We start from the raw sequence: 13,382 nt of genomic DNA, 5'->3' as shown, positions 1-13,382 counted from the left end.
GGAGATGTTTGAGAACCACTGATATTATAGCAACATCATTTTTAAAAATGTTTTAAACTGTTATGTTTTAGAAGACATTTGTAGAATCCCCAGAAGCAAAGATTTGAGTTAAAACTGTTCGCTTTAAAACATATATATGTTTTGCACAAATGTTCATGATTTTTTTTAAAATAGCAGATCTACAAGCTCATATCGCGGCACTCTGTGCCGCGCTATGAGCTTGTAGATCTGCTATTTTTGCGAATAGCCCAAGAAATCTAAAATGACACAGATGCGTTCCCGGTCTTAATGGGTTAAAGCACTCCTACACGCCGATGGCAATTTCCGCCCCAGATCATTAACACGTCGTAGACATTAAGGTTAGCCCACGTGTGGATTCATTAGCAATCCTAGCTTGACCTGTGCCTTGTAAAAGGGCGGAGTGCTGAGAAATGGTAATGGAGATAATTAAGCCTGCATGATGGAGAATCCAAAGCTCATATAGAAACTGCAGGCTTTCTTTTCCTCAAAAGTTCTGCGTGCTATAATGGAAGCCATTGTTCTCGCCTAAACAATTTGAAATCTTGTTTAAAAAAAACCAAAAAAAAACTGCCTATAACGAAGATGTTCAATGGTAGGCGGGTTTCTGAGGCGTCCATAGCCCTCCTATGAGACATGAGCACCATTTTATCATGACGTCACCTTGCTAAACTAATGGCCTAAGTCATTTTTTGAGGAAAATTATATTTTTTTCCTAAGTCAGCTCCTCATGACACTGACCACCTCTGGTAAAATCGCCCATCTCCTAATTGAAAAGGATCATGCTGTTCACTCCACTTTTAGTAGAATGGCCTAAATCCCTAGTGTGACTTAGGCCAAAATAGGCCATTTTTTTGGCCTAAGTCACATGGTTTTGTGACTTAGGCCAAATTATTTACTGATGTAGGCAATTTTTGTACTTTTTTTGGGGGGCCTAAGTCAGATATAATCCTATTTAAATCTCTTATGTTTCATATCTGACAGACAGTGTTATTTTTATTTTAATAGCCATAATTTGTCATAAACATTTTGGGTGAAATGATTAAGAAATATCATATAGTTTTGTTTTGGATCAGTTTTTTATTTTTCCTGAACAACTTAAAAAAAATGACATAGACCATTAGTTTAGCAAGGCGACGATGAGCATTATTGAGGTCTCGGCCCGTGTAAGTAAGTATAAATCAACACCTTACAATGCATCCTATATATATAGTGAGGCCAGCCTACTACATCTTTTTTACACTGACTGTGAGAAAGCCAAGGTTAAAATTAGGTTTTGCACTTTCCTGCCAGTCTGGCATCATTCAGCATCATTACACGAGAGACGCGGCCCTGCTTTGGCTTCTTCCTAAGCCACCGTATAATAATTAGCTTCAACGTGGAGGAAAAAAAACTGCTGATCCGGCAGGAAATCTGACAAATATGGCAGAACGTCTGGGTTTATCAGCGCCGCCTCTCCAGCGCAGATCAAACGCTCTATAATCCTGGGAGGCGAAGCGACGGCTGCTTGATTGCTTGATGGGCCGTCTGTTTCGGATGATACAGATCTCTTTATATTTCCAGGCGATTTGGCCCCCGATTAGATTCTGCCTCGTTTTAGGAACTCTAGGCAGGAACGGATGTGAGTGTGTTTTTTTTTCTTTCTTTTTTTTTGTAGATTGAACTCCTGATAATGTAATTGGCAGCGGAAAATTAATTAAACATGTCGGTCAGACATGGTCAGACTAAAGCATGACAATCTTCAGAGGTTGCTAAACTGATTCAGCACCGTTTATAATGCATCATCATCATCATCATCCTTTATTTAAACTCGGAGTACAGTTGAGGGCCAAGCTCTCACGTTCAATGTAGCCGAGGTTGCAATAAGAGACACAATCCAAATCCATTACAGATTGACAAAGAAAGTACAATTACAAGATACAAGTACTTAAAGGTAGGGTAAGTGATATTTTTTGGTTAAAACAAAAAGTATTTTGTTAAAAGGTTAAAGCACTATATTGTGATAGTAATCATTGCTATAGAGTGTTTGTTCAGTAACAGGAGTCTCCCCGTCTCTCCAGCTCTTTAAATAAACAGAAAATACATTTTCCGGTAGGTGTCAAAATCTCAGCCAATCAGGAGAAAGTACCCATTTTTAAGCTACATTTTTATAGTGTTCCAGTTCCATTTTTTTCCTGCTAATTTCTTAGTGTCATCACTTCCAATTGCACTTATTTAATCTATATCCTGATTGAGTTCTCTATCCTGATTGGATAAAATTGGAAATGAAACTGAAACTGAAATGAAATGCATTTTGTGTTTTATAAAGAGCTGGAGAGACAAGGAGACTCCTTTTACTGAACAAACACTCTATAGCAATGAGTACTATCAGAATATAGAGCTATTTAACACTTATTTTAACCAAAGAAAATCACTTACCCTACCTTTAAACAGTACCTAAAACAAGTCAAATACAATAAAATACATTCATTAAAACCGGTGCAATCACGGTTAAAAGTGTTAAGGACCATTGCTCTGAACTGACCCAATTTTTTAAGATTTTTGAAGCTCATTCTAAGAATAGCATATGTTGGTGTGTTGGTGTTGAGATGTGTGCTTAATGCAGTTTTATATTATGAGGATGTAGTCTGTAGGCCCCCCCCCTGATTGAATTAATCACAGCTGTGTTGTAGCCCGCTGAGCATTTGTGTGCATCTTACGTGGTTATTTTAATACCGGGATATCGTTTTCCGACGCGCCGTGGGAGATTTGTCACGGAGCGAGGTATGGAGGGTTTACGTTTATCCATGACCAGTTCCAGTGGGGGGGGGGGGGGGGGTAGCCTTTTTAGAGCAGGGGCTTATGAATTTTGGCAACAAACAATAATAAATAATACTGACACGACAAACGAGATTCAATGATTCTAGTTTAACTCATTCTCTGCCAAGGACGTAATGGACGCAGTAGCGTGCACAGACATTTTGAGGGGCAGGTGCTCAAGTAAAAAAAAAAGGGCACCTTGCGCGGCGCCTCTTCACCTAGATACCTCTTTGCCAAAAATAGCAGATCTACAAGCCCACAACGCCTCGCGCTGCGAGGCGTTGTGGGCTAAAGTTCTCCTCAGAAAAGGGATGCTAGGTTTCGAGTGGTTACGGTAAAAAGAAAAATCATATCACATAAAGATTTGGCGGACCCCCTGTAGTAACTCTGAGGACCCTAGGGGTCCCGGACCCCCTGTTGAAGACCCCTGCTGTAAACTGAAGAAAAGAAAAACTTTTTTTTCTTCTTTTTTTCAAAAGGGCACTTCTGGTCAAGAGGGCAAAGGGCAGGTGCTATAGCACCACCTAGAGTCTATCTGTGCACGTCCCTGAATGGACGTAATTTACGTCCAAATGCCAATTCTGCCAAGGACGTAAAAAACATTATTTATTCATTTTTGGTGTGTGTGTGTGGGGGGGGGGTCCTTGGCATATCTTTTCAAATGGGGGTCCGCGGGCGGCGGGCTAAATAAGTGTCAATTTTAGGGTTCTTGACATGAAAAAGTTTGAGAACCACTGATTTAGAATCAACCTCATGTCTTAATGGGTTAATTAGTATAGCTAATTGGCAACACCTGTGAAGGGAGGAATATCATCATGATAACACCACAACCAAAACATGTGGAGCATTAACCTCGTTTCTGGAAGAACATGGACACTTGAGATTGTTATTGACTATTAGAAATCTATAGTTTTGTTCTAAATATCCACAGGTTGACAAACTAGACATAGAAAATGTTCTGGACGCTTTATTTTGTTTGTTGTGAAAACGATGTCCAGACATTTTACCCGTTTGTTTACACACATTCAGACATTGAAGGAGAATTGGGTTTATTGCTCTAGTCAGCAGTGAAAGAGATGAGTAAACTATTCAGAACATATGAATAGTGGTTAAATATAGCGTTTGGGTACATTTACCTCCACTCCTCTGTGTGTGTGTGTGTGTGTGTGTGTGTGTGTGTGTGTGTGTGTGTGTGTGTGTGTGTGTGTGTGTGTGTGTGTCTAACAAGCTTTTGTTATTATGGTCTCTGACAGATAGCACTCTCTCTCTCTCCCTCCCTCCCTCCCCCTCTCTCTCTCTCTCTCTCTCTCTCTCTCTCTCTCTCTCTCTCTTCCCCCTTCTCTCTCTCTCTCTTGCCCTCTCTCTCTATCTCTCGCTCTCTCTCTCTCTTGCCCGCCCCCCCCTCTCTGTCTGTCTCTCTCTCTCTCTCTCTCTCTCTCTCTCTCTCTGTGAGTTTTGGCGTTTGTGTGAACTTTGTCAGAGCCTTTGGTTTCAAAATGGTCTTTGTTTATTCTTCTCCTGCTTTCTTCATGACCAGGTGAGAGACTACTGTTGAGCATTGTGAGCTTGTAGATACTTTTCAAAAGATGTTTATGTTTATATTTCTCGAGTGCCTGACACAAACACTAGAGGTGTCATTCAACGTTAAACAAGGACATGGCTACATGCTAGCAACATGCAGTGTTGTGATTGTGGGGATGTGGAACAGTGTTGATTTAGTCTACTAAAACCAGCTTGGGAAAGAGTACTCAAATGTTTTACTTGAAGTAAAAGTATCAATACTGCAATGTAGAAGTACTGTTACAAGTAAAAGTCGAAATTAAACATTTACTTGAGTAAAAGTACAAAAGTATTGGTATCAAAATGCACTTAAAGTACCAAAAGTAAAAGTACTAAAATGTTTGAAAATAGCAGATCTACAAGCTCACAACGCGTCGCTGTGGTGTGAGCTTGTAGATTTGGCTATTTTCAAACATTAATATTGTTTTCAAACATAAAATAGCAGATCTACATAAAAAGCTCCACACTTGTAGATCTGCTATTTTCAAATAGCCTAGGTATAAAATAGGGCTAAAGTGGTTAATGTATGTTGTATAATGTAATGATTTATATCTGCTAACTTAACTAGTAACTAAAGTGTTCAACTAATTGAAGTGTAAAAGTGCAATATTTGTCTCTGAGATGTAGTGGAGTAGAAGTATAAAGTATAGACAATTGGAAATAGTTCAGGAAAGTAAAAGCACCTCAAAATTGTACTTAAGTACAGTACTTGAGTAAATGTATTTAGTTACCTTACACCACTGATTAAAATATGACTAAAACTAAATGTAATTTTATTCTAAAGTCCAAAACTAAATCAAAATGTGCTGTCAAAATCCACACGGATGTGGACTGAGCCCAGTGCCTGAGGCAGAGGCTACAGCTGTGAACCTGGGCCGACGCAGGATGGAGTGACAGTATAGGTCAAGATGCAGGGGAGGGCTCGTCTAAAAGGGCAGAAAGCTCTGTGCCTATTAGTGGCGTGCACAGACATTTTGAGGGGCAGGTGCTCAAGTAAATTATACTTTTTTTTGTTTACTTGGTCTGCTCTTTTTTCCCTCTACACCTATACCTCTTTGCCAAAAATAGCAGATCTACAAGCCCACAACGCCTCGCAGCACGAGGCGTTGTGGGCTTGTAGATCTGCTATTTTTGGCTAAAGTTCTCCTCAGAAAAGGGATGCTAGGTTTCGAGTGGTTATGGTAAAAAGAAAAATCATATCACATAAAGATTTGGCGGACCCCCTGTAGTAACTCTGAGGACCCCCTAGGGGTCCCTGACCCCCTGTTGAAGACCCCTGCTGTAAACTGGAAAAAAACACTTTTTTTCAAAAGGGCACTTCTGGTCAAGAGGGCAAAGGGCAGGTGCTCTAGCACCACCTAGAGTCTATCTGTGCACGTCTCTGGTGCCTAGGGCGGGTTAGCATGTGAGCCCAGCAGGGGCGTCACGGCCATTCACTGTGCGTACGACGCGACACCCTCACTCTCACAGATCTGTGTTTCATACCCCCCACTTTTTGAAAAAACAAACAAAAAACAACAACATATTTTTTGATAATAAATCGGTAAAATCAGGCAAAAATAAGAATGAAATAACCCTAACCCTAAAACTGAAATAAAGTAACACCCGGAAAAAACTAACAAAATCCGCCCAAAAATCGCACATTTTTGAAAATGCAAAATTTGTTTACATTTGACAGTTACAGATGTTCGCTTGAAAAAAATTATATTCAAAGATTTGTAAAACTTCTCACGATTTTTCAAAAATAGCAGATCTACAAGCTCATAGCGCGGCACTCGGTGCCGTGCTATGAGCTTGCTATGCCGTGCTATGAGTATAGTCCACCGAAAGCCATAGTATAGTATAGTATAGTATAGTATAGCCATAGTATAGTCCACCGAAAGCCATAGTATAGTATAGTATAGCCATAGTATAGTCCACCGAAACCATCCCCCCCCCACCTTCTGAGAGCAGGCACGTGCACACATAGACATCAAAGGGGACTTGAGCCCCTGCCCTTTTACCCATCTGTAAAGGTGCCCTCTCCAGACCATGAATGTATCACTTACTAGTTTGGAAAAAAATACAAACGCACTCTTACCATGCCATACCTGAACGCAGCGTTCAAGAGAATTGCCATTTCCAAACTCTCCTGAACTTGAATGCAGCATTTTATGTTGAAAGTATCTCCAGTATTGGCTTCAATTTTGATTATACTTAGTTTAGTGCGGCATCACGCACCGAAAATAGCCAATCTCCAAGCTCACAACGCGCTGCGACGCGTTGTGAGCTTGGAGATTGGCTATTTTCGGTATCTTTACCAAAAAGTGCCCTTTTGGAAATTTCAGCCCCCTGCCCCTCTAACATCCTTTGCACGTCCCTGTCTGAGAGCCTGTGACGTCCCTGGCGGTGGGCATCGTGTCTAGTGGCGCAGTCTGCACTGCGGTGCGTGTTGCGTCTAGTGACGCGGGTGAGCATGTGAGCCCAGTGGTAGCGGAGCCCACCGCGGAAGGTGAGGAAACATCAGCTAGTTCGGTTGAAAATGAGGCAGACATGGATTATTAGTCTGATGGTGATAGTATAGGATTGTCTGGCCGAAGCAGTGATCTGTACTCGTTAGAGGACATTAACAGCTTTTTAGACTAGAGGACACATTTGGGAAACTTACAAATATCAAAGACTATTTCCAGGATACAAAGAAATGTGTTAGTTACAGCGTTACACACATTAGTAGGACAGGATGTACTTGACGAGAAGTAGTTGGATCTCTAAACATTAATGGAGGGAGGGATAGAGTAAAAAGGAACTTGGTCAGTTAATGTCAGTTAAAAAACAAGACATGACACACAGTCATGTATACCTGTGTGTGTGTGTGTGTGTGTGTGTGTGTGTGTGTGTGTGTGTGTGTGTGTGTGTGTGTGTGTGTGTGTGTGTGTGTGTGTGTGTGTGTGTGTGTGTGTGTGTGTGTGTGTGTGCGTGTGTGTGTATGGCTTGTTTTTCATAGACCGGGTTCCTTATTTCTCTCGCATAATCTGGCAACACTGCTAGTGGCTCCCCATTGGCTTAAAGGACAGCCAATGATCGAAAACATGTCGGGAATATGTTGAGTATGACTAGTGCTCAGTCTCTTTATAAACCTGCATTGCATGCTGGTAAAAACTAACTTAATTAATGAAAGGGAATGGGGTTTATGGTGTGTCTAAGTTGTGGGACTAATCTCAGTGCACTATCGTTTTTTTCTGCTGGTTTAAATTTAAAAAACGTAATCTACTTCACAGTTAGTGAAGGGGCGGGCACTTGTGGTAAGGGCAGGTATAGAACGCTGTGTTTTCTGTTTTGTAAACATGTATGCTTCTAATACTGGCACTGATAGAGTGACCCCTTTTTAACCTGCTGGGGGATGAATTGTCACAATACAGTCATGAATGCATGGCGGCCTCGGGGGGAATGGAACTGTACGACGGCTTTTCTCAAAGACAGGATAGGTGAGGAGCCACACCTGCAATCATCTGCCTGCTTGAGGAAGCTTCTTACTCAGTTAGATTTGACTGATGCATGGAGGGTGAAGCATCCTTCAGATAGGCAGTACACATGGGTTAAAGGTTCCCAGTTCGATCCCGAGCTCCCCCAGAGTTAGTGTCGAAGTGTCCTGGCTGAACCCCTAATTGCTTCCGATGAGCAGGTTGGTGCCTTGCATGGTTTCCTCCGCCATCGGTGTGTGAATGTGTGACGTGTGTGAATGTGTGTGTGAATGGGTGAATGTAATGCACAATCTATGTAAAGCGCTTTGGATAAAAGCACTGTATAAATGCACCATTTACAAAAGCTGTGGAGCAGCTGTCCACTGGACGAGCTCCAGGGATCGATGTGTTGGGGTGTATTTCTATGAGGTGCTTCTTGAGAACCACAATAGAGGGTTTCTTCCAACCTCATGTCAGAGAGCGGTGATCTCACTCTTGCCAAAGAAGCGAGATTTGGCACTACTAAAGAACTGGAGACCAGTTGCCCTGCTCTGTACGGAGTACAAGGTGCTGACCAAGGCCACATCGAATAGACTTAAAGACTACATGGAGTTACTTGTTCATATGGACCAGACCCACTGTGCTCCAGCAAGAACAATTACAGGCACTCTTTTCCTCTTTAGAGATGTCTTAGATATATGTAATTTCCAGGAGTTGGACAATTACATCTATTTACCAAGAAAAAGCATTTGATTGGGTGATGAGTTTTTATTTTCTACTCAAAGGGCTTTTTGTTTGGGGAAAGGTTTTGTGTCATGGGTGAACCTACTGTATACAGTGTAACATCATGTATGGTGAAGGTAAGAGGTGGGCTCAGTCGACCAATACAGGTTAAACGGGGGATTAAGCAGGGCTGTGACCCGCTCTCTGGAATGCTATACAGTCTTTCTATTGAACCTCTTTTGTGCAGGCTGCGTAGTAGTAACTGGGCTCGGTCTTCCAGGTTTACAACACAGCCCTACAATAACTATGTCTGCTTATGCTGATGTTACAATTTGTATTAAAAAAAACAGGATGAACTTCAGCATGTAGTCTCAAGCTTGGAGCTGTATGAAAAGGCTGCCTCAGCCAAGGTGAACTGGGGGACAAGTGAAGCCCTGCTTGTAGGACAATGGACAGAGGGGACAGTTCCCATTACGTTTTGGGGATTTTTTTCTGGGGACAGAGGAATTTAAGAACAATAATTTGAAGGGGTTAGTGAAGAGGGCGTTTGCCATGTTGTCTAGATGGAAATGGTTGCTACCCCAGCTGTCCTTTAGGGGCAGAGCCTTGGTTGCTAACAACTAGGTCGCCTCAATGTTTTGGCACAGGTTCAGTGTCCTGCCTCCACCTAGGAGCATTGTGCAGGAGATATAGAGGATCCTGGTGGATTTCTTCTGGACTGGCCAACACTGGATAAGAGCAGCTGCTTTATACCTACCATATGAAGGTATGATGGGGGACAAGGCCTTATTGACATTTCTTCCAGAATTATGGCCTAGGCTATAGACTTAAAAACAGCACAGAGGTTACTCCATGACTGTGGACATAAATGGCTGGATACGGCATAGCTGATTCTGAAGAGAGCTGGTCGCCTTGGCTACAGCAAACGGCTGTTTCTTTGCAAGTTGGAGGAGGTTGACCTCAGTGGAATAACGCCCTTCTACTACACAGGGTCCTGCAGGCATGGCAGGTGTTTGAAACCACCAGGGATGTCAGCTGTCAGGGGCGGCCATAGCTGAGTGGTTAGTGAGCCCGCCTAGGGAGCCATAGGCCCTGGTTGCCCCAGGTTCGATTCCAGGCCAGGCCAGCATATGTGTCGATGAAATGAAATGTGTCCCTGAGCAAGACTCTTAACCCCTAATTGCTCACAGGTTCTCATTGGAAACAAGACCGCAAGGACTTTCATGAACGACCTGTTAAAAGGAATTATCCTTATCCTATCAGCGAGACAGCAGGGATGTGGCTCTTTGAAGAACCGCTGTTCTACAACACCTATGTAGAGACACAGACTCTGTCCTCAGCTAGCCTGTGGTTTACTCTGAGAGAGGCTGGCTGTGTGAACGTTGGGTATTAAGATTAAAATGACTGCAATGTCAGTTGAGACCTTGGGACACATGGCGAACATTAGATCATCCAGACTGCTCTCCAGAGTGGTGGAGGAGGCTTGTGCCTCCCTGCCGGCACCGTTGAGAAGGTGTGTGCAGGATCGTACTCACCAGGATCAGTGGGTTGAAGGAACTGAGTATCGCTTCCCATCCCTGGTTGTTGTGGTTACATGGCACCTTTCCGACATGTCGCCTTTCCGACGTTAACGAACCCTATACCTAACCCTAACCCTAAGCTTAACCGCACACGGAAGCCACTAGTCGGAGTGGTGAGATGTCGGAATGGAAGGCAGTTACCGGTTGTTGCTGCTGCTGTTCGAGAGTGGCAGGAAAGGGTTATATGATTTCCTCTCATTCACAATCCCGCAGCTTGGAGAATTCAGGGATTTGGGGAAGAAGGCGGCGTATTACACCTGTGTTAAGATGTCACACCTATACGCTCCTTGGCAGGAACGAGGGCATCGAGGTGGACCGAGTTGTTTGGCCAAGACAACGTCCCGTAGAGCTGCTGGCGGTCCCTGTACAAGCCGCTCATTGAGAAAAGGGCCGGCGACCTCCAGTGCAGAGTTGTGCATGGTGCAATAGCCACGAACAGACACAGGGCACACCTGGATCCTAGCACTGGGGAGGGATGTCTCTTTTTTTGTTTGCAGACTGAAACAGTGGCACATCTTTTTACTCAGTGTTCTTGATTTAGCCTTTTGGGTCAGTGGTTTAACCCATTGAGACCTGAAACCGATTCTACATGTCTCCTAAATCTCAACAGTTTTCTGAAAAACGTAGGTTTCTATATCAGTGGTGCTCAATATTTTTCATGTCAAGGACCCCCAAAATTATATGTATTTGGCCGCGGACCCCCATCAAAATTTCTTGTTCCAGGGACCCCCCAGAAGCAAAGATTTGAGTTACAAATGTTCGCTTTAAAAATATATATATATTCAAAGATTTGCACACATTTTCACGATTTTTCAAAAATAGCAGATCTACAAGCTCGTAGCGCGGCACTCGGTGCCGCGCTATGAGCTTGTAGATCTGCTATTTTTGAATAGTCCAAAGTGTAAAATAATGCTTTTTAGCTCAAATCTAAAAATGACACAGTTCCAGGTCTCAATGGGTTAAAGGGCTGGGGGAAGTGTTTTCTCATGAACTGTTTGTGTTCGGTCCAAAGTAGTCCCTCAGGCAAAAAGAGTGTACACACACACACACGTTGTTGAATTTCATTTCTGGGAGAGCAAAGACGGCTATTTGGTTGACTCGAAAGAGAGTCGAAACGGAGGGAACTGGGAACGTAGACCCAGTCAGTGCAGGTACTGGAGGGACTGGTGGCAGCGTGCCTTAGGGTGTAGTTTAATTGCCTAACAAAAAAACAGCCTTTGTTGGGGCTCAGGGAGACATCACAGCTACTGTGTTCAGTGCAGGATGGAGAATTGTGCCTTTCTGTTTTAACAGAGGTGATGTTTTTTTTTCTTCTCTTCAGGCTTTTTTGGTACAAATTGAGTGGTGCATAAGGGTATTATGTGTAACAGTGATGCAACATGTATTTCAGTGTTTTAATAAAGGTGCTTAAATGGTCTCTCTCGCTCCCCCCCCCCTCTCTCTCTCTCAAAACAATGAAACTAATCCATCTTCCCTCCCACCGTTGCCCGTGTATCTCTTCTCTCTCTCTCGCTCCCCCTCTCCCTCTCCCCCCGTCTCTCTCTCCCCGTCTCTCTCTTTCTTCCTTTCTCTCTCTCTCTCTCTCTCTCCTGCCCTCCCCCTCTCCCACCTCTCTCCCTCTCTCTCTCTCTCCCCTCTCTATTTCTCTAACAAATCTGTCCCCTGCGTCTCACTCATTTGTCTTCGTTCGCGCGCGGACGGACGGTCCTGCGTGCGTGCGAGTGCGCTATACTCTGTTTATGGAGCCATTCAGAGAGAGAGAGAGAGAGAGAGAGAGAGAGAGAGAGAGAGAGAGAGAGAGAGAGAGAGAGAATTGCATTGAGAGGGAGGGAGAGGAGGAGAAAGTGAGAGTGTGTGTGTGTGTGTGTGAGAGAGATATAGAATTAGAGAGAGAGAGAGAGAGCGTGCAGCAGCAGCAACAGAGCGCTCAGTCAGACTGTCTCAGTCAGTAGCTCTGTAGCATCGCAGCAGTAGGTGCTGCAGGGTCTGTGCGTTAATACCAGGGTGCTGTTTGTTGGGTGCTGCTGCCTGCCTGCGTGTGGGGACCGCGGTGTGCTGTTGGTGTGTGTGTGTTCACGTGTGTGTGTTCATGTGTGTGTGCACACGTGTAGCCTATACATTCTATGGAATCCCTGGCTGTTTGACGTGTCTTTGAGGAGTCAGTGGGAATATAACGGGAATATAACGGGAATAACAGGAATATAATGGGAATAGCGGGAATGATGCCGGTGGACCGCTGCCGCGTGCTGCGCTGGCTCTTCTTCATGAGTTGCGTGTTCGGATCCGACTGCAGCACAAGTTTCCCAAGTAACATCAACATAGGTGAGTCTGTTCTGTGAGGGAATCTAACGCAAAAAAAAAGCTGCAACAGAGAGAGAGAGAGAGAGCGAGAGAGAGAGAGAGAGAGAGAGAGAGAGAGCACCACATGCGTGCGGGAGGGTAGGAGCTACACAAAAATGTTATATCCTGTTGAACTGAAAAAAAAACAGAAAAAAATATACATAATTTGTGAGTGTGTATCTGTGACAATGTAATGCAAAAACCCCGCAAGAAAGACTCATGCGTGTGGGAGAGGAGGATGCAGTTATAGAGATATACCCTAAATGAACATGTTACAGCTATATACTGTTGAACCGATTCAATTAAAAATACCTTATATTAATACAAATGAAATCAAATGGACCCTGACTGACGGATCCATTTGATTTCATTTTGTCCACCCTAAGTGTTACAGACCCGTAACATGCTATAGTTCCTTAGGAGATAATAAGAATAAGAATATTAAGCATAATAATAAGAATAATAAGAATAATTTCAATAGGCCTAATAATACTACTTATTATTATAATAATACTTATTAGTAGTAGTAATAATACCTGTGCAAATACATTATAATCCATTCAAATATGATTATTATCTAACATTTCTGTACACTGTAATATAAAACTCGAGACATTCCATTGTATATTCCACAACATTTCAACACAGACTGCATTCATTGAGACAGACAGACAGACAGACAGACAGCCTGTGGTACAGTACATTACGGTAACATTATGACGTTATAACAACAGAGTGCTGACTAAAGCACACATCGTTTACAGTAGCTACACTTCACACTGTAAACAGGCTAATTTGTTCCTGTCAATTTAACGGGGAGATTTTGAGCAGCGAGCCTCATCATCACAGCTGTGTAATAGTGCGTAAACATCGTGTCTGACTGCGCATGAAGTTGGCTTGACGTTCCGAGACTCCTGGCGTT

The 13,382-nt window shown here is 43.2% G+C and overlaps 1 protein-coding gene across 1 annotated transcript in view; it reads left to right on the top strand.

The window, feature by feature from the left end:
• Positions 1 to 12,342: 12,342 nt before the first annotated feature.
• LOC311056760 (glutamate receptor 1-like) overlaps positions 12,343 to 13,382 on the top strand; it is a gene marked incomplete at both ends in the record, with an annotated part of 168,303 nt that continues 167,263 nt past the window's right edge. Inside the window, one exon of the mRNA XM_084073566.1 lies at positions 12,343 to 12,442. Coding sequence (XP_083929692.1) covers positions 12,343 to 12,442 — 100 coding nt within the window. The remainder of the gene's footprint in view (positions 12,443 to 13,382) is intronic.

This window comes from Gymnoscopelus microlampas, assembly GCF_963454915.1.
Source record: "Gymnoscopelus microlampas genome assembly, chromosome: 12".
NCBI classification, from domain to species: Eukaryota; Metazoa; Chordata; class Actinopteri; order Myctophiformes; family Myctophidae; genus Gymnoscopelus; species Gymnoscopelus microlampas.
This window is presented reverse-complemented; position numbering and strand designations above follow the sequence as displayed.